General features: G+C 40.0%; 2 protein-coding genes across 4 annotated transcripts in view; both read right to left on the bottom strand.

Moving 5' to 3' along the window:
• Window positions 1–21125, bottom strand: part of vgll4b (vestigial-like family member 4b) — a 31255-nt gene extending 10130 nt beyond the window's left edge. Inside the window, exons 1-3 of one of the 2 annotated variants that reach the window (XM_086086927.1) lie at window positions 20875–21125; window positions 19417–19490; window positions 2215–2446 (exon numbers count right to left, since the gene is read on the bottom strand). In XM_086086927.1, coding sequence (XP_085943053.1) covers window positions 2215–2446; window positions 19417–19480 — 296 coding nt within the window. In that variant the 5' untranslated portion in view covers window positions 19481–19490; window positions 20875–21125. Of the gene's footprint in view, window positions 1–2214; window positions 2447–8549; window positions 8959–19416; window positions 19491–20874 lie in introns of those variants that run through there. The other variant, XM_086086926.1, reaches the window with a different exon arrangement.
• Window positions 21126–21305: 180 nt separating this feature from the next.
• On the bottom strand, window positions 21306–25715 carry tamm41 (TAM41 mitochondrial translocator assembly and maintenance homolog). Of its 2 annotated transcripts, none has more exons than XM_086087138.1 (8): window positions 25350–25715; window positions 24346–24528; window positions 24173–24265; window positions 23679–23829; window positions 23378–23523; window positions 22277–22442; window positions 22058–22120; window positions 21306–21956 (listed from the first exon to the last, which is right to left on the bottom strand). In XM_086087138.1, exons 1-8 carry the CDS (start codon window positions 25485–25487, stop codon window positions 21865–21867), a joined length of 1032 nt encoding a protein of 343 aa, XP_085943264.1. In that variant the 5' UTR covers window positions 25488–25715; the 3' UTR covers window positions 21306–21864. The 2 variants fall into 2 exon arrangements, with proteins under 2 accessions (XP_085943264.1, XP_085943265.1); XM_086087139.1 differs by having other exon boundaries at window positions 25288–25421.
• Between the last annotated feature and the right edge of the window lie 9 nt (window positions 25716–25724).

The raw sequence follows: 25724 nt of genomic DNA on the forward strand, positions 1-25724 counted from the left end.
GACCTTATATTGCGCCGCCCCCCCGAGTGGAGGTGTCAGGTGTCCTTCTGCACCGACGGGGCAACTAATACTGTCTGTGGATTTGTGTGAGTTTGCATGAGCAGGACTACTTTTAAAAGCAGTCTGTTGATAAGCAATTTCCATAAACAGAGGAACACTTTGTTGTGAGTTTAGGAAATTGAGAGAGGTCTGCGGGAAATTCCAAGGACAATCAAAGAAAACAATAAAAAGAAAAAAACAACTCAAAGGGCTGTAATATCCAGATGTATTTATTTATTTGGGGGAGGAGGGGGGGCAATTTTCCCAATCCAGGGGTAGTATCAAAGGCAGGGTGAGATCTGTAAAACTGGATGCTCACTTCTCCCGGCCTCTGGGGCTGAAAGTAATAGTCACTGTCCAGCTAATTATTTCATTGCGGGATGCTGTGTAAAAGCATTAACCCACCTTTAATTGGTTCTGTGTTAAAAGGCTTATTTATAACAGCTCTAATGTGGCTAATTTGCAGGATCTCAGCATAAAAGAGGCTTTCAGGTATCTTCTAGGAAAACATAGAAAGGAAGTAAACGAAAAAACAGACCAGCACATTGAGCGACCTGGCCAAAACGGACTGAACTGTCTCGCAGTGTGAAACGTTAGGCAACTAGTTTCCATAAGTGACTAAATGTTAACCACTGGGTTTGTGGCGATTAAAAATGTATATTGCCATTAAACGGCATTGCAACATTATAGCTGTAGTAGCCGATCAAAAATGCACATGAGCTTTCACACACACAAAAACCCTTTGCGGATTTTAAGCGTAGCTGGCTAATACTTTACATACAAAATATGTAAATTGTGTTTTATAATAATACTGGACAATATTCATAATTTCAGATGTACCAGTGACTAAAAATCAAAGCATAGAGAATCTGGTGTGTAAATGGGGTGATCCATCATTGCTAACAGCCTCTCAACTCTGTGTGGCTATCTGCTTTCTTTTGTGACAATCACACCATGTTTTTGTGGTTCAATAAAACACTACAATACTGGAGCCTCAAATGCTGATACAGGGTTGCAGTTTATCCACTGTAGAGTGTTGTAGATGTGCGATGCTAAATCACAGTGTGTAGCAAAATATCACCCACTGTATATTTTTTTTGTGTGTGGTGGTCCACATCAGTCATGTTCGGCCATGTCACTCAATACACAATGGGCCTTAAAAACAATTTCAGACACTGCCTTTAACGGTTATAAGACAACAGGCCTTGTTGTAATAAGTCAACCGTATGTTCTCTACAGCAAAAAAACAAACAAAAAAGGCATGGTATAAAACAACGGCGCGAAATAGACGTGACTACCTCGTTAAGTCTGTGTAAAGTCGAATGTGAATTCCTGACAACGATGAGCGGGAAAACACGATGACTGTGCACAAATGTCAAGTTGCACAAGCTAATCCTTTGTTATGTGAGCGCAGTCACAAGACCAGAGAAGAAAAGACGTTTTTCCCATGCCCCCCTATGAGTAGCACAGTGGCTCGACCTGATGTGTAACACAATCTGCTTGCAATTATTTATGTCTCGTGTGAAACAAACCTCCGATCAGTAATACGGTGTATTGTAAGCAGCTTTCTGCGTTCAAACATTCAAAGGGTTTTCCTTGCATAAGCGGAGTGGCCTCATCTGTCAACGTCGACCATTAGCGGCAACGTGCAATTCCGCTCATAAGATGTGTTTACTGAGAAGCAACAAGTATGAAACGCGGCACAGTTCAGGCCATCCACGCTCTAACGTCGCCGCAATAAATAACCATTGCTGCGGTCCCATGACTGACTCTGCGTCTGCTGCCCCCTTGCCTGCACCATCTCTGGAATCTCCACAAGACGGAATGTGGAGAAAGTGGGCCATTAAGTGGCAGCGAGTTTCGAGGATTTAATAGCAAGTTCGAAGCAAAACCAAGTTTGCGTGGTGCAGCACTCCTCAAGCGGAAAGGATGTAACCTATTTGACAGGCAATTGTGGGAGTAGTTGTTAAAAATCAGATTTTAGTAGGGATTTATTTTAAATTTAAAACCACAGTATACGTCGCTTATGACATTCAGAACAAGTTCAGCGGTTTTCCCTCTTCTTGAATGTGCATTATTTCTGCTGATACCAAACAACTTCTTAAACAGTGTTGACCCAAATGAACGCGGTGGTGCATATGTTCGTGGGATGACATCACTGCATGGTGTACTCACAACTGCGCGGCGAACAGTCGGCTCATCTTGGCCACGTGCTCGTTGTCGTCCATGTCGCTGTCCCCTTGCTCGCCGCTCAGCTTCCTCTTGGTGGGGCTGATGGGTGGCGGGCCCGTCCTGTGGTTGGAGATGGACGACGAAGAGGAGGATGAGGAGGAAGAGGAAGAGGAGGAAGAGGAGGAGGACAGGGACAGGGACTGCAGTCGGGGGTCTCCTCGCAAGGCTGCTTCTCCTAAAAAAAAGGAGGACACAGAATCGTGAGTTTGTTGGAAAGTTTAGTCCCAAACAATTTACAGTACAGTGAGTGTTTAGGCAACAGTTGTGTTGACTTGGTTTGTAGAATTAGTAGTGGACTATCTGTTTTGGAAACCTGTGGAGAGGTTCTGCGTGCGACTGTTTGTGTGCGTTTCTCTGACTGACTGAGTCCGCCCCCGCCACCCCCCTAGTCTTGTCCCGGTCCAAAAGGCCTACATAGTAGCCGGTGAGTGGGAGCAAAGAAAGAGGAGAATGAGGGAAAAGTACCACTGGCTCAGTCTCAGCTCGGGGACTTTCCACGGCTTTGGATTCAGGCATTCTGCCTGAATTTTCCCCAAAAAAACATACAAACTGAAGAAAAAGCCAGTTCCAGCTCAAAACTCTCCATAACTACTCCCAAAACGGAGACAAACAAGAAGTTTGTTGCCAACACCAAGATCCCGGCGCGTTACAATATCTAAATGCAGCCTCTTTCATACGGAGATCCTGCAGAATTTGTACAGCTTTCTACAAAGCTTTCACACAAAATCCTCAAGTCAGATACTTAAGATAGTTGACAACATCCGCATTGAAGGTGGACAACTGTAAGCCCAACTTTATACACCCATTCCATGTCAATGTCAATGCATGACTTGTGGTAAATACTGATTTTATATTGACATTAATACAGTGCAAAGGCTTTCAAATCGTTTGAAAAGAAATATCTATACCTATAACAGTTTTTCTTTATGTCTGTGTAGACTCTGTCAGCCTGGTCATGGCATTCTGCGACTCTTGTTAATTGTGTTTTCTTGTTCTCTGAAAACTGAAAAATGACTTAAGCAATGATTCTATTAGTTTAACGAAATCTCAAAATGCCCGGTCATTTTTGATCAGTTAATCAATTTGTATCATTTGAAAAGAAAAATTACACGTGCTTTTAAAGTCAAGTTTTCAAGTCATAATGAAATTCAAAAGGACTGGTTGCCTTTAATCAATGCATACATTTTAGCTAATGAAATTCGATTTTATTCCCCCCCCCCCCCCCCAAAAGAGTGTTTATCCTAAGTATGACAAATAAACTAGAGTGGGTGCATGTGCTTCAGCCTTAGCATGGCCTCCCAAACACTTGCCACACACACACCCTATGGCATGCTGCTGCTAGCCCCACTGTGTGCCATGGCAACAGGGATGACATCATTACATTTGGCCAGGCAGATAGAGGGCAATAAAAAGGAGAGGAGGCATGTGACAGCTCATCGTCCAATCAGGATGCGGGATACGGGGGACCCTTATCATAGGTTCAGGAGGGGCACAACGTTTGAATAAGCAAGTGTTTTCCGACCCAATTTAATTAAAGACATTAGAAACTAAACTGTAGAGTGGAACCTCAAACATAGAACACAATCTGTTCAGTAATGATGGTTGACTTCTATGTTGTTCTAATTTCCAAACAGTTATTGCATATGGGGGGCTGGGGGGGGGGGGGGGGTGGCTTCATTCTATTAAAGCCATAAAGTCTTTAATACATATCCAGCTCGTGTATAAATGTGCTTATTTTGTCTTTATTTTGTTACCAGTTGTTCAATAAAGCAATTGCAGGCCCACCAGTAGCTGTGTCTATCCTTGACCACTTTTGGGGGGTATTACCATTTCTTCTAACTCGCGGAGGTAGGCTATCTTACAGTGGCTAAAATTGATACCTTGCGTTGCAAAATGTATTTACTCAATAAGCCCCAATAGTCATAATCACACTTTATATATTAGTGTTTAGGGCTGTTAGATTTTTTTTTGGGGCATATTTTTTCCAGAAACATTTGCATGAACGCCTAATTGTGCCACTGTTTGTTTGCACATTTAAAGTACAAATTCAAACTTATTTTTGCACCCGTTTTAATAAGAGTAACAAACATATCTTTATGCATGTTAGACATGCGCACAGATGACCCAAACGGAATTTTTTATAAATGTGACCATATGTGCGACACAACTTACTCTGCATATCTACTCTTCATACTTCTAATTAGGAACATCAAAAAGACGACGACATGATGAGAAACGCTCGAGTGGAAGTCAAACTCCTCTCCTCTCTCATTCGATTGGGCCCTCATGATCAAAGTCTATTTCTCTTGACGGAACTTCAAACAGCTTGAAATCTGGATGAGATTAGATTACAAACGGAGGTGAACTCGCTCTCTCTTCCCCTCTTTTTTTCCCCCCTCAAGACACTCCAAGATGAGTCCAAGCTTGTCTTGTTATCTCCGTGCTTGTGAGCTTAGTCCTAGGGTGATGCTTTTATCTCACTCATCACTCCAAAGGAAATCTAACACAAATCAATAATAAAGACTTCATGAATGTTCTTTGGAAAGTTCAACATTGGTTGGATACCGGGAAAGGAGCGCTTTGTGACAAACTGCACTAAGAGTATTATAAAAGCAACAAAACTTATTCTTTTTTTTTTTTAAACAACCCAGTAGCTACTACTCATACAGAACATTCTAAGGCTACGTTCACACTGCAGCTCAATTCCAATTTTTGCACATGTATCTGATTTTTTTATGCACTGTGAACGCTCGTCCGCACGCATTCGATTCATACGTCATCAAAAGTCTGATATGCGCTCTGACACGTCTCTGACTATATACAAAGTTGTTTTGAGTAACAGTGTTCAATTTTTATTCGTCTTCAATTGAATCACACTTGAAACACGAAGCATAAAGACATGTGTGGCGATAGTAGAAATTCAGCCCTGCAGACGGTTCATCACAAACGGCGATGACGCGACGTCATCTTCGGCAGGCTTCTCAATGAAATGAGGAGGTCGAGGAGTGTCCCCTCATTTCCCCCAAATTACCTCTTCCAACCTCGCGACTCAGCGACATGAGATGAAAAAAATAAGTCCGACGGATTTCTGTTGTTGTTTGTAAACAGCACATTCAAAACTGACGCACGAGGAAGCCGATGACAGCGGCCAACGAGGAGCGCAGGCGTTCCAACAGCTGAATTTGCATAATGTGTGCAGACAAGACATAGGAATCGAACTCCTAACATGTCCGCGAAACGAATCCACCAGTCCACCAATCTGTAGCGTGCGTTGGCACAGTTACATTTGCATATGACACTGTTAAAAGTCGCTTGCCTCAGTGGCTTGGCTGGCGGTAAAACGTTGCCGGGACAATATTTACTTCCGTGAACACCGCAATGTGACGACGTCGTCGTTTTGGGTGTACGTCACTCGACGTGTGCTCTTTTGCGCATGCGAGTCGCACCGCGGGTGCGTTGCGTTCACATTAGATGTTGCATTTGTTGTTGTAATGTGAACAGTACATAAAAAGATCGGATTCAACAACAAAAACTTTGAATTGGGCATCACGCCCTGCTGTGTGAGTTATTGTTCTCATTCACAACTCCATTTTTCTCCAAATATAATGCAACTTTTGTGCTAAAACACATCCTATTCTTCATTCATTATACTTGTGTGGAGAACAGTCAGGATGCCTGTGTGTGCATTGCTTATTGTTTTGGTTTTACTAGTGCACCGGTACATAATAGCGTTACGGATGCACATGTACAAGCTACGGTCACTTGATAATTGCCAGGTTGGCATTAAAAATGAGAATCTGTTCTCAACTCACCTGCAAGTTTGTCAAACCAACAATTGTGAGGCATATTTTTCAGTTAATTTCCGACATGCACAATCTCTGTGGCGTAACATTGGTTATTTTCCAAATGTCTACATATGAGCAACATAATAAATTGTGTAAGCTCAAGGCAACACGTCAGCAGAAGGACAGAGTCGCACAACTCCCCTCCACCTTGTTCTGAGCATGTCTGGACACATACGCTTCTTCTTTCACACTTCCACTACCTTTCCTCGCATCTTGTTGTATTTCTTATCACGGGGTGCATGTTCTGCTTAGTCAGATAAAAAAACAAATGAAATCAACTAAACTAGCTGCCAGCAATAAATAAAGTATCTGTGTGTGAATTATCATATGAGTGACATCCAGAGGATAGGCACATATTTAAAAAACACCAAAGTCTCCTCCTCTCTCTTCAAGTGGTGTAATTGGATAGATAGTGTGAAACCTGAGAGGGGAGAGAACACAGAGAAACCTTCTGTTTGGATTCAGTCCTGGGACAGTGGCACTTCTATCCTTACTCATCGCAAGCCAGGAGAATAAACTATGCCAATACTGAAAGCTACTGCTATTTCATAGAACAGCGGAACAATTCCATTATGTTGGTTGACTTCTGAGTCAGTTCTAATTCCTTAATGGCCATACAAACTGCATAATAAAGCTAATTTTAAAACTACCTGTACTCCCCATTTAATGGACTAGAGAGAAAAGCGGATTTGTGTGTACTTGGTAAAATGATAATTGATGTATCATGAATCAATCATATTGCTTCTATAGCACTGAGCAACCAGACATTTTCCCATGTCGCAGTGACTTCCATTTCCTGTTCTACGGAAATGTGCCAAAACGCAACCTGAAAAGCTGCCTGCTATATAAATAGGTAGACCGCCACCAGCCAAGTGATGATTAAGTCATAAATAAAAGTTGGAAAGAGCCATAAGACATCTCTTACTTCATGGAAAAGAGGCAAAGTGACCATGACATTTGCTAGCCTGGAAATCCAGACTCATTCACGGCTTTGCTATCAAGTCGCATTTCTGAGGCGGGGCAAACCTGAGCTAACAGACAGTGGAATGAACCAATGAGCGAAGGGCGGACCTGACGTCCAAAAAGCGACTCGAATTCTTTTTTCTTTTTTTTTTTGCAAAGACGGAGTAAAAAATCCAACATGGCTACTGGCCGAAGAGAGACAGTAGTGAATGACGTCGTCGTTGCGGGAAAAACTTGGAAGCGTGAAAAATGACGTTGCTTACGAAGATGCCATCACGCAAATAGACGAATTTGATTGAGCCAAATCATCTTTCATGCTAATCTGCAAAATGCTTTTCAAATACATGGTTTCTATAATATAATAGGTGCTATGACATGTTTATTTCATAACATCAAACACAAGGTGTCAATTGGAGAAAAATGTCCTGAATAAGTGGATACCATGTTGGATATGTCCCAAGGCAAGCTTGCATGGGTAAGGCTTCATTACACAGTCTTTAACAGGTCAAAGAAACAAAGCTAAACAGAAGATACTCTTCCACTTGTGCACATACAGATTATTGTAATACAACTGTTTTCTACACATAATAAAATACAGTACCTCCACATTATTTTCTACAATATACTCTCGTAGGTAGTGGGAGATTATAATATAATTTCTCTTAATTGGCCCCCCAAAATAGGTATTTACTACCAGTAATGCAAGTATTTCCATCTGTCTATGACAGTGACATATAGTATAAGCAATACTAATTAATGTTCTTCCACTAGATGGCAGATGGCACATAATCATTAACCTTATTTTTTATGCCTACTTCCATGAGATGTTTTGCTAATAATACTGTGTATGTCTTGTGTATGTATTGGTTCAATAGAGGTTGACAGGATGTGGAGTGAAGAAATTAAGCAATAGTTAATTTCCAGAATTCCTATTGTAATGTTTTAATGCAAGACAATAAAACGATCTTGCAATTGAAGCGAAGTCTAATACGTTGTTTGTTTTGGCACTATGTTCAAATTAGCGGTTTAACCTGTCATCGTGGAGCGTGAGGGCGTGAACAATGAAGACAAATGACAGCAGTGAACAAGTTAAACGCACTGAATCAGACGACGAACGTGACAAAAAGAGGTTAGGCGTGAGAACACGTTTCCCAATTTGCCAAAATGAAGCTAACGTCAGCAGCGTAGCCGACGGCGATGGAGGGCGCTATGCTCGATCAAACATACGCGTATTTCACAACGTTAGGAGAGTTTGACGGGAACGCCAAAACGCTGTTATTAAACAAAATACGCTTTGCTAGTACCGCGAAAACAAACCATCGGCTACAGCGTGCTTTCCTAAATGCGAAAACATAGATAACAGTGTGAGTGTAAAAGCAGTAAAGGCCACTTGGAAGTTTTAAAAACAAGCAGACACCCAATCGACAAAATCCCCCCGCCCGCTTCGTAAAAAAAGCCTTCCAAGTTTACCTTCGTAGCAGAGTATGCCAATGTTGTTGTTCATCTTGTCCAGGTACTGGAAATTCAACAGGTCCATTTTCGTCAGTAGCATTTATCGCCCTTTTTCCTCCCCTTTACCGACAACAACAAAAATAAGTCAAGTTGCTGGTTCTTCTTCTTTTTTTTTTCTTTTTTCAAGCGACAGACAGACAAGTTAAAAGGCCCAGCCTCCTAACTTTAGTCTCCGTAGAAAACAAACAAAAGTCACTCGCCGTAAAAGAGAAAGAATGCTTTAAAAATAATTTGGAGGAAGATTTAGCAAACGTGTGCAATAATAACAGCTTAGTAGCGCCAGTTCTGCTCACAGCCAGCTGTAAGTAGACTGCACTGACACGCAGGCTATGTCGGGTATGACTCCAATGCTGACCAGCTCCCGCACACACAAGTGGATGGAGCCTCGGTCTGTGACGTCACGCCAGTGCGGAAGTTTCACAGAAAGGGTGCGTTCTCTCATTGGACAACAGGTGGCGACAACACTGAACACCAAAACGACGTGTGTTCACTAGGTACAATATGGAGAGAGTAGTATGAGAGGGAAATGTTTTGTTTGAAAATGCATCTTTCTTTATTTTTTAATAGCTCTTTGACTCATGGTCGTGGGAGAGCCGGAGCATCCATCTGACTTTGAACTTGACTGGTCGCCAGCCAATCACAGGGCACGAATAAAAAAACAAACAACCATTCACATTTACACATATGGCTATTTTAGAGTATAAAAAAATATATTCTTGGGATCTGTGAGGAAGCCTGAGTACCCATGCACGCACAGGGAGAACATAAACTCCATATAGGAAGGTCAGAACTGTAACTTAACCACTAGGTCATTGGTATTTTTGAATATCCCAAATATGGTATATTTGAATATCCTCATCACATTCACACTTACAGACAATTCAGAGAACACACAAGCATGAGAACATGCAAACTACACAAAGGAAGGCCGGAGTTGAGATTTGCATAAGGACAGTTTAGAATAACCATAGGTAGCGATTTAGAATCTGTGGGAGAAAAAAAAAACATGCAAGCTAGAGGAGAACATGCAAACTCCACACAAAGAGGCCAAAGACGATATTCAAACCTTTGAACTCATAACTATGAGGCTGACATGCTAACCACTGAAGGGTTTTCTTTTCCGCCATTCAGAGGCACTGGGCATGCTTGCGAAATCCCCAGAGGGCCTCAAATCTCAGAGATGTTTTATGTGCCAAATCAGCCTCTCCAAACATATCCCAAGAGAGAGAGGGGGAGGACATGGGTTCTGTGGGGGTTCTTAAACAGCAGTAATCCAGTAGTACATTTGGGAAGAGTGAAAATGGTACATATACATAGAACACTAATCACATCAAATAATGAATTAGGGGGTCACATAATATGAATAAAACAATAAAAAGTCTGTGTTTATAGTCCCCACTGGAATACAAGGGGGGGTTGTATTGACTCCGGTGTGAGAAAGTTGGATCAGAAAACTCTTAAAGACTTATGAAAGATAGTTGATAGCCAGTAACCATATTATAAAAATACATTTGTACTATTTTAACAACCCTTTAATAAGTTATAAACACAAATTAGTGAGGATTAGATGTCAAATATGCAATGTGACCATGTCTAAGGAAGAAGTATAACATAGCCTTTAGTTTATATGTGTATGTCTGCTGCCCTCTAGGGTCCATAATAAAAACGTCCTCACTGAAGTGCCAATGGAGTTTAAGGCATTATTTCAAATACATTCAATTAGTTTCCAAAGTGAGAAAATAACATTACTTATTAAAATGAAACTTTTGTTTAACTGAGAGCAGGTGTGTATTTTGTTTATTAGTACACACCAGGAAGTGCCTTGACACCTTCAAGTAACCAATATGAAAATTAAAAATGTTGTTAAAAATAAAAGAGACAATATATTTTAGGGCCATATCCTCGTGGATATGTGGTCCAAATCATCATCATCATTCCATGACAACTTTAATATCCTGCCCCTCTCTATACTGGAAACTGACACCAAACACAGATTTCACCTATAACCTACCCCGCAAGCACTCCATTTAACACTTCCTCTTTGTTTTTATACACACACACACAAATATGCCACAAGCCTCTCTTTGCTCCCCACTCCCATTGCCTTCCTCAACCAAGAGAGCTCAACATTAGCATTAGCTTCTTGGAGCCCATTGTGTCCACTTTCACACACTCTCAGTTAGAACAGAGAGAGGGCTTCTTTCAGTGCTGCCAACTACTGTGTTCCATGATGCTGTTGACTTCAAAGTCATTCACATTTTGGAGAGAAAAAAAAATCTCCTATAGGAAAGCTTGTCAATGGAATTGAAACTATACGGGCATGGTTAAATTATTATTATTACATTTTATATTACCATACTATTAAAGTTAAGCAATGTATAATAGACAAAGTGTGTACAGCAAAACAACTCAAACTTAGAAAAAGCCTGACAATCAGAGAGAAAACAAGAACAGTGGGAAACTCACCTCGAGGTGTTTTAGTTACTGCATTTAATAAGTTGGGGGATAGTGAACTTTAGCTAACAGGGACTGAGCCTTATTGTGAATAGCGAAAACCTGTAAGTAACTGACGGGGCCCACCAAACGATTTATATCTGCCTATTGATGCCTAAAAGATTGTGGCAAATGACTACTAGGAAACTCCTGAACTCACGTCAACAGTTCTTTGCCATTTATTGTTTTCCGGCCTTTGGCCTGAGCACAAAAACAGCGAATAACGTAGTTTAGGTTCCAAAATACAAAAGGTGTGTCAGCATCTAGTTGGTAGGGTACGGTAATTCATTTTATAGGTCAGATTATTTCCAATGTCGCAGTGGTTCTATAGTCATATCACTGATGCCCTTATGTGTGGTAAATTGCATAAAACACAATAAACAATAATAATAAGGCAAAGAAAAAACAAACTAATTACTTACAGTATTAATGTGTCAATGATTCCCTAGACACGCGCGTGACATCGCAGTGATCGCACCAAACTACCCAATCTTTTTTATAATATTTCAGGGATACTTCCCAATATTGCACCACTTCTGGATCTGGAGTGGGCGTGCACGCTCATTGTGCCATTAGCCCATTTAATTTTCTGCCTCCTTTTCTATCAGGACAAGGAGGTGACGGGCCTACATGTTGTGACTCAGGTCCAGGCATTTCTCTCTCTCGCCAAGGAGTGGGTGCGTCTGGATGTCAGCCAAGCAAAGACTCACCGGTGAGTCGTCCTCATGCTTTATTAACGTGCTGCGGCAGGTCGAATCAAACACTAACAGCATGTTTTTGTTTAGTAAGACTTTAAGACATGTATGAACAAAGTATATTTTGGGGAATGGTACAAGGGCAGCAAAGTGGACTAGCACATCTGAGGACAAGTGTAATAGAAAACAAATGGATCAATAAACACAAATAAAAGGCATAGAAGACAAAAATGTAAGTTGAATTTTAGGGTATTAACGTTGAACTATTATGAGTATCAACGAGCAATGCATCCGGAAAGCGTTCAGCTGTGAGGAGGTCAGTCTGCACAGTAAACAACACTTTGTTTACATCGTGACATCATCACTTAAACATGTCACTCTGCGAGTTGTGATGTCAGCATTTGCTACCAAGGTGACCTTGAGGCTGTAAAATGTCTCATTACACAACACGGTGTAGAAGTAACTACAGTAATTATATCATGTACTGTGTGTGTTGAATGCAAAATTAAAAATTTGCCTTTGGTTTTTCCATGTAAACAAAGGAGCAAGACGTTGGACTGACATCAATACGGCCGCAACGGGACACCAACACACAAAGTCGGCACGCTATTAAAAAGATCTATAGAGGTGAGCAGAGAGGAAATATCATGTTGCTAAACCAAAACAATGACAACAGATGCGTTGCAATACTGTCATTTCCCACCCTTTCTCCTGAAAGTGTTCAATGGTGAAACCCTACCCTAAGAAGTCCGGAAAATGAAGGGTACAGTGAACCCATGCTATTCAAGGGAGACAGGGACAGATAATCCCTGCTGCATATAAAATAATTTGCAATAGTGTATAGATGCCACTGGCAACAAAACACTTAAAACAGAAAGGATCATAAAGTATCAACACCATGATTCTAACAATGTGTACACAGTCAGGAATCCACGTTACATAACGGCTGTATAGTTAATATATTCAACACAAACAAACCAACTTCACATGATGCTAATTGACAGTATTATTAGCTAAGTCTTTTGAAAAGGTAAATATTAAAATTCACAAATACTGAAAACCAAGAGTATGTGGTTCACTATGCTGTAATTACTTTTTTTCCACATGAGGAAAAGTCGTTTTAGTGGAGTTGTTAATTAGTTTAAGTGGACGAAACATCAGGCGCTTAAACCACAGCATTTATTAACTTGGGAGAGGGGGGCACATTTAAAGCTATTTAAAAAACAAAACAATGAATGTAATTTTACGCCAGGCTTCACGTTATTTAGCACAAAGCTTCTCTCCTCAAAGTACAAATGGTTCAAGTTTTGCGCTGTGAGAAACATGGAAGTGCTGTTTCATTTCATTCGGAGTGACTATGGAGAAGGCAATCAAAAAGCGAGGAATGTCAAGTATGTGTGGTCAGCACAGTCCTGAGAGAAAGTCTCTAGACTGCCGAGCTGGTATGAGGCGGCCCGACTTGGCATTTAAAGAGAAGGGGTGAAGGCCTTGCCAAGTTGCCTCCTAATTTCCGTTTTTGTTACGTGCATCCACAACCTTCAAAACTGTAAATTAAAAAAAAATTCTAGCACATACATCGGACAAAATTTGAGAGAATTGAGCACCGTTTTGTAATGCAAAAAATATCTAACAAAAATAAATGAGAGCAGACAAAACAAGTGGGTCAATTGCATTAACCTCGTGACAGTGACCCTCTGACACGCCACCTTTGTGGCTCCTCAGCCGCTCACCCAACCATGAAAGAGAAGCAATGACACAAGCAAAAGGTCTCTGAGGAGGGGAGTGAATATAAGACAATGAAGGACAAAATGTGAGTGACACAATTCCAACTCTACGTGCCCTCTGACCTCTGAAGAACGGCCCAAGGAGCAACAGCGAAAAACATTTGCTTACACGTGGTTTTTCCCTAATATAATAAATGACATTTTTATTTTACTCCACACCGCCATTAGTTTTCTACTAGTATCAAGAGCTTCTCTGAGCGTTTATTTCTTTGGTTTTAGCAACCACAGTTCACCCTCCCCTTTACGATGTCTCTGCCTTTTGTCTTGTGGTTTAATCATTAATTGCTTACTTATTTTCAAAATTCAAATATCAAAATTCTGAGCAGCTAGCACATTTTTTGTAATTTTTTTTTTTTTTAGAAATAGGCATCCTCTCTCTAAAAAAAAAGAAAAAAAAGAGAGAAAAGAAATAGGCATCCAAAAAAGATTTGTTATTTTATTTCACACTTCAATGGGCAGGCACTAACTATTTCTATAAAAAACAACCAATAAGTCTATTTTCAGTCCCCTAATACTAATGATGACACGTTTGAAATTTTTGGCTAATGTTAGCATTTAATTCACTCAGCAACATGATTCCACTTTGCAGTTTTTTGAAAATGTTTAAGCAAGGAGTTCAATCACAGCCCTGTGCTTCTACGATGTCATTTTCAAAATGGCTAACAGGAAATGAAAAGGCTTAAATAAAACTTTGTTGTTGTTGTTTTAAATAAACCTTCAAACAAGTTTTTAATGGTGCATTGTGCCATTTACAAAGGTAATATTAAAGCTTTTTCTACATCATGCATGCTCCAGCAGTGCCCAGATGAGTACAAAGAGCCCTGCACTGCACCTATCAGCTTTCATCTTTCCTTTAAAGTAGAGTGTGCGGACCCCGCACACTCCACAGTTTCTTTGGGTGGGGAGGTTGACATCATGCGCATCCCCGCTGAAAAGCAGACATGTGGCTTTGTGCTAGCATTAGCCTGTGGTGTTAGCTAGCGTACGACACATGAGCTGCTAACTTTCCACAGTTGGGATGCTGCAGTTATGCTTTGGGTCAGAGGTGGCAGTCATGAGTAAAAAAAAGTGACAAACTGCACAAAGATCCTTTAAGTATATCCATCCATCCATTATCCGAACAAATCAAAATGAATTGCCCGATAAATAACAATCATTCACCACTCATATGCCACAACTGTCCTACTGAACAGAACAAAGGAAAAAGGTCAAAGGTGTAACGCAAAGTTAATGTTTAAGCGCAATGACTGCGACTTTGTAAAGGACCAGTGACCTAGTTATCAATGAATAACGCTTTATTCCCCTGATAAAAGCAGTGCTGATTGTAGTAAGATGTATCTACTGCAGATGCCTTGACAACTGAAAAAGTGATAGTTTAAAACAACAATGACATCATGGCAGCGCCAACTTATTGAATATTGCCCATTCTTGTCATTTTGTTGAACGATCAACATTATGTCAAGTCGTTGAACATACGAGTTTGCCGCCTAATCGGGCAGCGGACAAAGTCAAACAATAAGTAACAACAGTGATTTCAACATGTAATGTGAAAGACAATAATATCAAATTTAGATTATATAAAATTTTGAAATTTTGAAAACGGTTCCTAAATATCTTTTAACTCGTGGTTGGCCCATTTGTCACAAGTGGCCTTAAATAAAGCACTAGTTAAGCAAAATCCTGATGTTAATGACATGCGTTACGGGAAAAATGAGCAACAGATATTTTCCATATGCTCTCGCTATTGGCTGCCTGTTTAGAACCTGACTGAGTCATGTTGAAGCAACTAGCCGCAGGGCAGCAAGAAGCACCAAAACAACACCCAGCCCAACCCTAACTTATCCCCCTCCACACAAACACACACACATATCTTCAGTCAAATAACCTCCCATCCTGTTGGCCGCCGGTGAAGTTTAGACAAAGTGCCATCATGCTGCATCTCAAATTTCACTTTGCATCGCCCTTTGGCAAGATCAGACTAGTTTCGGCTGACAGCCTTTCTAAATGGTTAAAATATTACTACATACTAGGACAAAGATGTCTGCCAGTCATTGTCTTGGCAATTTGACAAACTAAGACAGGTTAAGCTAACAGACCGCTTCCCGCAAATCTACCACCCCACAAGTGAGAAGCTCGCCAAATCTGCTGATGTTTGAACAACCCGTGTAAATAAAAGGAGGGAATGAGACACTGTGTTTTATTTATCTTTTTTCAATAGATAGAACTGGAGTGAAATGTGTGGATGTCAACTGTTAACAAATTTGGTCTAGAAAATGTAAACTTTTTTTTTTTTTAACCTTATGTGTTGTAATAGTTCAGCAACAGAAGTGAAGTGAGAGCACATGTATCAGTTTCACGATACGGTCTTTTACGGTAATTTAATTTCAGAAACCTACTTTGATTTATTTACTTTTAGATGTATTAAATATTTTAAAGTCTTCTGTTAATGTGTTTAAAAGTTGTTAACTCATTCACTTCCAGCGATTTTCACTGAAGCAACCCCCTTCGCTCCCGTCATTTTACTAGATTTTGACTGATTTTGCCAGGCCCACAGAATATTGTGTTCTGTTACTGTAAAAACATGGAAAACACCTACCAAAAGAAAGATTAGAGTCTTTTCTTTCATCAGGAAAAAGTATATTTCTATCTGTTTCCGCTTTGCAGCAATTTGCATTAGAATATAGCTAAGTTTCATCAATATTCACAAATCTGTTTAAAACAGTGGGGAAAGAGCTTGTTGGAACATGGCCTTGGTTGATCTCTTATACTCTGCTGCCACCTTCTGGTCGTTTTTTGTAATAACTAGCATTGTTTCGTGCATTCTCTTCAATTAAGAGGCTGCATTAAAGCCTTCTGTATTCTCTAGCATAACAAAATATATATTTAAAAAAACATAAATACGTCTTTGGGAGCATGGCAATATTTAAATCGAACGCATTTATACGTTTTTGGGAGCAAATTAGTTAATGTACATTTTTTTAAGTCGTTTTTGGAATAAGCGGCTTTTGTTTTCTCTGCTTTGCCTCCAAATGTCGTCAATTGTTGTGTTTGTTAATGCTTTTAGTTGTTGTGTCTTTGCTTGTGTGAAGCATTGAGTTGCCTTGTGTATGAAATGTGCTATATAAATTAAGTCAAGTCAAGTTTATTTACAGAGCACTTAATCACAAAAGAGTCTCAAAGGGCTTCACATGCCCACAGTTGACAAATACAGTATTAACGACATCCCTTGATCGAACCACAAGAGGGCAAAGGGAAAAAAACAACATAAAGCTGCCTAAAACAGCATAATTGGCAAAATCATATGTAGCATTGACGGGAAATCCATTTAAGAATAATTACACAGCGTTTACTAGAGGCTGGAGCATGGTGCTACCATTTCCAGTTCTGTGGAAATAGCGGAGCACAATGCCTGTCCTGGCTATTCAGTATAATATGGCTCAAGTGACACTACGTTACATAAAAGAAGAACTGAGATTCAGCTATGCTTACTGTTTATGGGAACCAAGTTGTCCTGCTGGTTTGTTTTTCTGCCTTCAAAAGTAATATCCGACCCTTAACAGAGGCAGCACGGTGCCTGTGAAAAATACTCTTGACAGTTACTGTATTTTATACATTACACTCAACTTTGGCGCTGGTCCAATTACCCGATGGTGGGATGCAATACCGTAGAGTAAACATAGCTGTGGGAAAATTGCGCCTATATTGCGAGAGCTCCGCATTAACGGGGCTACTTTGTTAGAGTCAATGTTGTTGTTAATAAAGTGTTCAACTTCAGAGGTTCTACTATACAGTATTCCAGTTTGGGGGTAACTGGAAAAAGGGCATGTCACTTAATGTACATTGAAACAGGGAGTCAATAAAAATGTAGACCTTAAAGCTAAATTGGACACTTGGACTTAGCGTGTAAATCCAGCCTGAAGCAACATTTTATGCATGTCACCTTGTTGTACTTGTTGTACAGCAGCTGCAGGGGTGTGGTAATAAAAATTGTGGCAATGCTCCTAATTGCAAAGCGTAAATGTCATAACAGGCGGCATCGGCCCTGACAGGTTTGCGCCTCTCCCTATGGCGCACACCCAAATCACAGTTACGAACACTCGTCACAGGTGACAGCTAATAGGTCGAGGCCTGTCGATCTGGTTGGCGCTCTCAGCTGGCCCGCCGCTTGGTTGGGTCGCCGAGCAGGATGGTTGACTCACTCGCCTATTTCCTACTGCACTATTGTGCATTGTCGTGACACAAAAGGGGCCGCACAACTAAACATGACAAAACAAAAACACAGCGGGGGGCGGGGGCCAAGGGGCGGAGCAAGGAGCTGGTTTTCAGTTGATGCGGGACAATGCATGATGGGATACCAGCTGCTGACACGCGAGACAAGCTGCGTCTGAACATTCCCAGGCTGCCAATACACAAGTGAGCATTTTTGCTAGAGACATTCCACGTTGCTTGGACACAACAAGGTCCAAATTGTGTACCCTCTGCCTGAATTTCGTCATTATGATTCTTGGACTATTCATTGAAAATTTCAAATGCCAAAAAAGCCTTTCGATTGACTATTTTCTTTAAAAAGAAAAAAGACATTGGTGCCTTAAGATATTAATTTAATTTGTTCCGTACTTATACCTCACTTGCGTTTTAGATCATCTTTCTCCACTGAAATTAATGTAAATTCCATTAATCCGTTCCAGCCTCCCCTAAAAAAGAATGTAATGTGTTCTTTAATAAGAAAAAAGTACTTCAAACAGTCACTTACATACAATATAATCTGTTTATTCATAAACTACTGTCCATTTTGTTGATGTAAAACTGAAATGTCCCCACAGCAGAGCTAATAAAAGCTGATTCTGAATTCTGATGGTTGATTTCTGTCTGGCCAGTGGCAGAAAGGCCTGCTGAGAGGGATTTTGCCCATTTCTTCCTAATCTCTGAAAGAATTTTACATTGAGCAACACCAAAGATCTTCCACTAATGATAAAGAAAAGACAGTCGAGAAAGACGGATGTGCAGAAAACATGTCGGATGTAACTCGACTCTACTAGTGTAGGCAAGCAACTGGTTGAACGGCAGCATTGGTGGCAGTTGAGTGCGATTATCACTCATTTTTCCTGCCATGAGCAAATGCACAAAGACAACTATTGTGTTATGTCACAAAGCAGCACCGAGGCTTACAGCTGAGTAGAACGTTGCGCCTTGGTTGAGACACAACACCACGCTAATCACATAAAGTACTGTTTCCCATACTGTGAATCCGACTATTATTGTACATTTTTGTTGCAAATAAAATGGACATCATCTAGAAAGCAGGCACACCAATTTTTTTGGGGGGGCAAGGTGATTTCTCGTGTTTGTTGTCATGAATGAATGTCTGTTGTGGTCATTATCATTCATTTATTTTTATGGAACAGGAATTCCAAAACAAGTGTGCCAGGTTAGTGTGCTGTCAGAGATCATAAGGTGTGCCACGGACAATCATTCACTTTTATTTAATTAGTCCAAAAATAATTAGTTAATTACAAATAATGTATCTTTTTTTTTATCTAGCTATACCATAGCTTCTTCTATTTCTTCTTCTGTTACTACGCCTTCTTCGGCCTCTCACAAGTCAGTTTTGATACTACAACAGCTATCCGATTTGGGAAAGAAGATTGGTGATTGCCGTGTGTGCTGTATTGGTCATCTTGAGTACCCCACAAACTATAACAGCAGTAAAAACAAACATGCTACTTTTTTTTCTCCTTGTCAAGTGAGACTTCACTCATATTTGAAATTGTTAAAAAAATTGTTATGCATGTACCCCACTTTTTGGGCGCACCATCAGGAAGTCAAGGAGGTAAAAAAACAACAACAACTTACGCTCTTCTTCATTTGCATGAACAAATGACGCTGCTCTTGACAGAACATCCAGTGACGTCTCCATGCTGGGTTGCCTGTGGGACAGCATTGGGTTGAAGTACGCAAATACACAAAATATTCAAGTGGGTGTTTCAGAATCCCTGCGGGCCACGACTACGCACACAATTCCACTAACGTTTGAATTTTTTGTTTGTTTGTTAGTTTGTTAGTGAGTGCATGCTACAATGTTGGTTTAATCATTATCTTAAGCGTTTGTTCGTTTTGGGGTGGGGAACCTACAGCCTGTTCTCAAACAAATAACAAAACAGTTAAAGATAATCATGCTCAAATATGATTGACACTGTCACTATTGAGCTATATGAATTTGTTTATATTATGTTGTTTATTTTGGACAGCACAGTGGACTAGTAGTTAGTACGTGCCTCTTGAAATCCACGGTTTGATCTCGGCTTTGGCCTTCTTGTGTGGTATTTGCATGTTCTCCCACTGCTTGAGTAGTTTTTCTCGGGGAACTCCAGCTTCTTCCCGCATTCCAAAAATATACATGTTAAGTTCGCTAAAGTCTTTAAGTTGCTCAAAGGTGTGAATGCGTATTTGTCTCAACAGCATACAGTATGGGCCCTGTATTTAACCGGCGACCAGGTCAGCATGTACCGTGTCTCTCACTAAAAATCAGCTGGGATTGGCTTCAACTCACCCAATAACCCCAATGAGTATAAGAAGAATAGAAAAGGGATGTTAGATGAATAGTTTGGAATACTGTTTCTTATATTTTAGCCCTCTTGTAACCAGACAAGGGCACCAAAATATTAAGAACACCTCAGAGTAAACTACAGCTAACCTAATTTGGCAATAATATTGGATCTCACTGGCCGTTTATAGAAAAGCATGTCAAATTTAATACATGTTTTTATTATTTATTTTAAGTTCTAGTATAAATGGTTCGCGCGTTTTCTCCTCCCATATGGCGCAGTCTTTCCTGAAAAGCTATGCGAGGTATTTGTGTATTTTAAAAAAGAGAAGAAAAATAAGTCATTTTTTGACTGCATTCTTCAGATGTTTTCCTCATTTCCCACAAGGAGAAATAAATTACAAGTGCTAGTTGTAACTTTTGCTACGCTATGCTGAAAATGAAAGCGACAATGCAATGCGTCTGTATTTCTACGCACTTGCATTTCTAATTTCTATCCCACGGTTTCCTGACATTTATTACCCGAATTGTCATGCGATGACATAAAATAGAAATACGTTTGCTACATAAATGACTTGGCAACATTCTTGGTCACTACCACTTCCTATCGAATAATGATCACTCAATCCCACGAAACTGGCGGTTAATTTATCAGTTTCCTCCAATATTGTTACTTCCGTGTTAAAATGTGATTAAATGTGTCCAACATGTTTTCATCTAAAGCCGCCACGGCACAATGTGCCAAGTTTACGTTGAGAAGCACGTACCTCCTTTAAGCGCCACTTTGGTATCTTCCAGTAGTACAACGCACAAGCAGAGGGAAACAAACAGTGATGGGGGGAAAAAAGTGTATATTCCACAGAGATACGAAGCTTAATCCGCAGCTAAACGGCTCCGTGGGAAAGAGGACAATAGTAGTAGCTGAGCTGTCGGGACCAACTTGGTTGTAAACGAGGAAGAGGAGGAGGAGGAAGGAGGAGGCAGGAATGCCTGGAATGATGGAATTCAGTTGCTAGCAGGTGGTGAAAGTAACGCACGCTGATTGGCGGAGCCGAGAGGGTATGATATCAGCATAAATTATGCTCAAGATACACGTCACATCCTCTAAACGCGTCACCGCTGCTACTGTAAATTTTATGGCGCATTCCCGTTAATTGTCAAGTTGGATATTTTCAAAAATGACTACCAAACCGGATACTGACTTTAAAACCACGAGCTTTATTGATGTTGTCAGCTATTTTTTTTTTCTGTTTGGAAAGCTTTGAGGTTGAGAAAAGTTGGGCATTTCCGACTTCTCAACAGAGTAGAATGCAGTATCTCATGCTAAGCCTTTTACACAAATGTACAGTCAAATCCTACATTTCTGCAAAATAATGCCTCATTAAATACTGTATTTGACACAAATGAACAGATGTAACAAAGAAAACAAGATGGCTTCCTGCAAAATTCTGATCCTGAAATATTCATTAATATTAATGACCCCTCCGTTTTTGCTGAAAAGATGCAATGATCAAACAAATCTTTATTATTAGATATGGTGAGCATTTGTAGGATTTTGGGGCTTCTGTGAGGTTTTACATATTTTTGTAAATAAATGTGTCGGTTTAAGGGCAAATATTTCCTTATGATTGTGTTTATCATCTTACATTTCCCATTCATAGAGTTACTGTGAAAACAGTTTGTGTGAATGTTGAAGTCCCAGTTTATCTTATTTTAAAACAAAAAAATGATTGACAGATTCCAAGGACAAATGTGGATCAGGAGGTCTGTGAAACAGACGGTTTCCTCCTCCAGCCCTTCTTCATCTTTAGTAGTTTCTTCGAGCTGTAGGACACTGTCTTCCACATGCCTGTGAGGAAGGAAAAAAAATTGTACTCAACATGAAACACTATTATTAGGGGGGGAAAAAATCAGCATATATCGTGCACAACACAATAAAGAGATGCTTACCAGCTGTTGCGATGCCTTTGATACTTTGTGTTAGACTGGACGATTTCACAATCGAGGAGATACCTGAAGAACATATAGAACACACTTTTGCATTAGCCAGCAGTGCCTTCACGCAGCGCCATTCATTTGCAGTCTGGACACAAAGGGGTGAACATCTCCTGAGTCTCAGAGTCTTCTGACGTCTTAAACAAGACCCACTGTATGCCCACTTTAACTTACCTTGATGCACAACTGCTCCACAGCCTGGATCCTGAGCCATCTGCAACAGGATCTCCTCTACGTCCCGGTTCTTGCCGGGAGGGTCCACCAACTTGGTGATCTTCTGCTGCAGGGTGCGAGGCAACGCCATCAACTGGACGAACTGACCCTCTGGGCTTTTGTCGACCTGTATGAAATTCAGTGACTTTATGTGAACCACATATCGAAAATGTTCTTTTTAGTGGGGGGTGACGAGGGTAGTTATTGTGGTTTTTGTTGTTGGTGTGATGTCACCACAGATGAGAAAGTGTAGGCCCAGCAAATTATGAGCCATTCAATGAAATTAAGACATAATATTAACCTGACAAGATCATTGACAGTCCTAATTTTAAGGAAGATAAATAGGAAGGTATAAATTGCAACAACAAAACATATATTGTTGATGTAGTATGCCTTAGTGTTTATTTTGCAAAAAATAATGTTTACATCTTATTATAGTACATCTTAAATACATTTGCATGAAATTAATCATTGTATCTTTAACATTAACACTCTTGATTCTTGTAAAATTACAGGTCTTAGATTGCAACTTGTCCCATATTAAAAAAATACATAGTACGGCTTTTTCTCATAATATTAAGACCTTTATTCACTAAAATATGTATATACATATTTTTTTTAAATATTAGGGTTTTAGGCTCGTAATTGTACGGCTTGAACCTCAAATGTTTTTGCCGTAATATTATGATGTACCTCTTTAATCCTTGTAAATATTTATTCTTTATTTGTATAAAAAAATCTTCTTGTAGTATTAGGACTAGATTCTTACAACGGTAACATTTTCGCTTATTACATTACAACTTTTTTCACACGAAAACGTTTTCCTCTCTTAATATTATTGTTTCAGGCTAGTAATACTGCAACTGGATTCTGCTGAAATTACAGCTTTTGACATACATAATATTACAACGTTATTTTTGTATGATTCTTGTAATAATAATTTTGGCAATAAGAGGACAGGAAAAAAACTGGAAGTGGAACTTATTGCAACACAACAACATGTCTGCTGAGTACAGTACCCACATGGTTAATTAATGGTTAATACACAATTACCAAACATACCTCCAATTTTCCTTGTTGGGGCTTGTAGACCACATGCGGGCAGTCGCGTAAGATGTTGCTATAGAGAATCCGGAAGGGCTCCATGTTGTCGTTCACAATATTGGCCACCTTGGATTTATCCTCTCCGATCACCATCCTGAAATCACCTTGAGAGGACCACACCAAATGTTTTCCTTGATGGATCGCAACTCTGAGGAGTTAAGCAGCCACAGACAAAGCGACAGCTGCAGGTGTTTCATCTATTTTGTGAAGCGGGCCTTATTCTGTAAAATCTACAGAGGGAAATATTGGAAACATGTACCGGCATAAGAAAGGCCGGCTATCTGCAGGAAAAGCTCTTCCTCGCTGAAACTCTCAGGCAGCATAAGGAATGAGGCCGTTACAGCGCTCTTGAGGTTGGCAACCAGAGCGGCACGCAGCTTCCCGTTGTCACCCTGCACCAGCAACTTCACCTACAGAAAATACAATATTAAAAAAAGAGCGATTTAAACAAAAAAATCGCAATAGCCATGTTCCAAGATTATTAATAATTATAATTAGGCGTGACCAATATGCATTTTTTGAGGCAAATACCAATATTGAAAAAAAGAAAATGGGAGTTTTTTCTTATGGCAACTTTATTCACGTAAAATTTCAGACTACTGTACATTTATTTTTAGATGACTATTTCTTTCCTGCTCAGTGAGGCCTGAAAACTTCATAATTAAAGTAACAATCCATGGAAAAGAAAAATACTACATTTACGTGTACAGCACATAAAGATGATGTAAGATTAAGAATAATTACATTACTGACCGGTTTGTGAAGGCGTCCTGCAGCATACATGTTTTTCCAGTGCATGAGGTCATCAATTAGACACTCAGTACTTATCACGCCATATTTGATAATCTAGGAGGAAGAAATGCACCATTTTGTGTACGTTCTTATTGACTCAAAATGACTTTAAGTGAGAATGTGGTGATTTTTACCCTTCCGTCCACGGGCACCAGCGTGTTGTAGTATATAGCGGCCCCGTGGTCACTCTGTATGGAGCTGATCATGGCAGGCCCCAGCAGTTTAAGGATGGAGTAATGTTTACGGTTCTGCAGCAAATTCATGGTGTGCCAAGTGATGGGATCATCCACGGCAAACACAAAGTCCAGCATGTTTTTCTGAATGTAAAAACATAAATTGCCACAATTTTATTGAAGCAAAATGCACAAGCTTAAGATTTAGTATATACTGTTTACAGGATGTGGTGGTGTAAAGTTCCATGTCATGCGACTACTAGAATAATCCAATATTTTTCATGTAAAGAGCGGGCCAAAAGTAGAGCTTTTATTACATTTATAGGTTTTCCTGTCATCTTTCTTTTCCTTCCGGACCTCTTTCCTTCCTTTAACTTTGCTTTTTATTTTTGCATCTTTATTTCCTCATTACTTCAATAAAACACCTACTTTCTTCCATAGCATACTACTTCCTTTGTTCTTACAGTCACACTTCCCTTCCTGGATTTCTTCTTTATTTTCCTTTCTGACCTCCTTCCTTCTCTCAGACCTGTTTTATTCGTCCATTCTCACACCATTCCTTCACTTAAACCTACTTTCTGCCTTCATTCATTCCCCATCCATCCACCATAACTGTTTTTGTTCATGCATTTATTCATCCATTGATTGCTTCAACTTGTTTTTCTACCTTTCTTAGCTGTTTTTTCTTCTTTCCTTCCACCTACCTTCTGTTCTGCCTCCCCTTTGTTTCCACAGACATTGTTTTACATAATTTCTTCCTCTGTTAAAAACTATTTTGTATGCCTTCTTTTTCACTTCCGCACCTGTCCAATACAGCTTTACAACCCATATTATTTGTTTTGGACTCAAATTACGATTATTATGGTAAATAAGTGAATTTGAAAAGTCTGCAGGTACACCTACTTTGCCCTCCCTGCGCTGTATATGTGTGCTCTGACAACCTGTGCACAGTTGTCACTTGTTACCTCCATTTGACCTTGGCTGGTTCCGTGTTGTTTAAAAACGCCAGATCCATAGACGAAAGCTAAACTGATATCCTGGGGGAAATGTGACAAAATCCTCCTGTAAAGCACCCCGGTGTTGTGCAAAGCCGGGAGAGTCATTTTGTCAATCCCTGTACATCGATTTAGCTCGACAACACAAGCTTGTTATCGATAGATAGACGCCGACATACAGCTCACAAAGTCACTTCCTAAAAGGCTTAAATAACATTTCGAATGGGTTGATAACAAAGACAACGCGTTATCGGGTAAAAAATAAAAATAAAAGTATTTTTAACGTTGAATTATGTCCATTCCTGCAGTTTCCATTCACCGTCAGCGTCGCGTAGGATATACGTC

The sequence above is a fragment of the Leptonotus elevatus genome, chromosome 10, assembly GCF_054856555.1.
Source record: "Leptonotus elevatus isolate MCC_2025b chromosome 10, RoL_Lele_1.0, whole genome shotgun sequence".
In the NCBI taxonomy this organism is placed as follows: domain Eukaryota; kingdom Metazoa; phylum Chordata; class Actinopteri; order Syngnathiformes; family Syngnathidae; genus Leptonotus; species Leptonotus elevatus.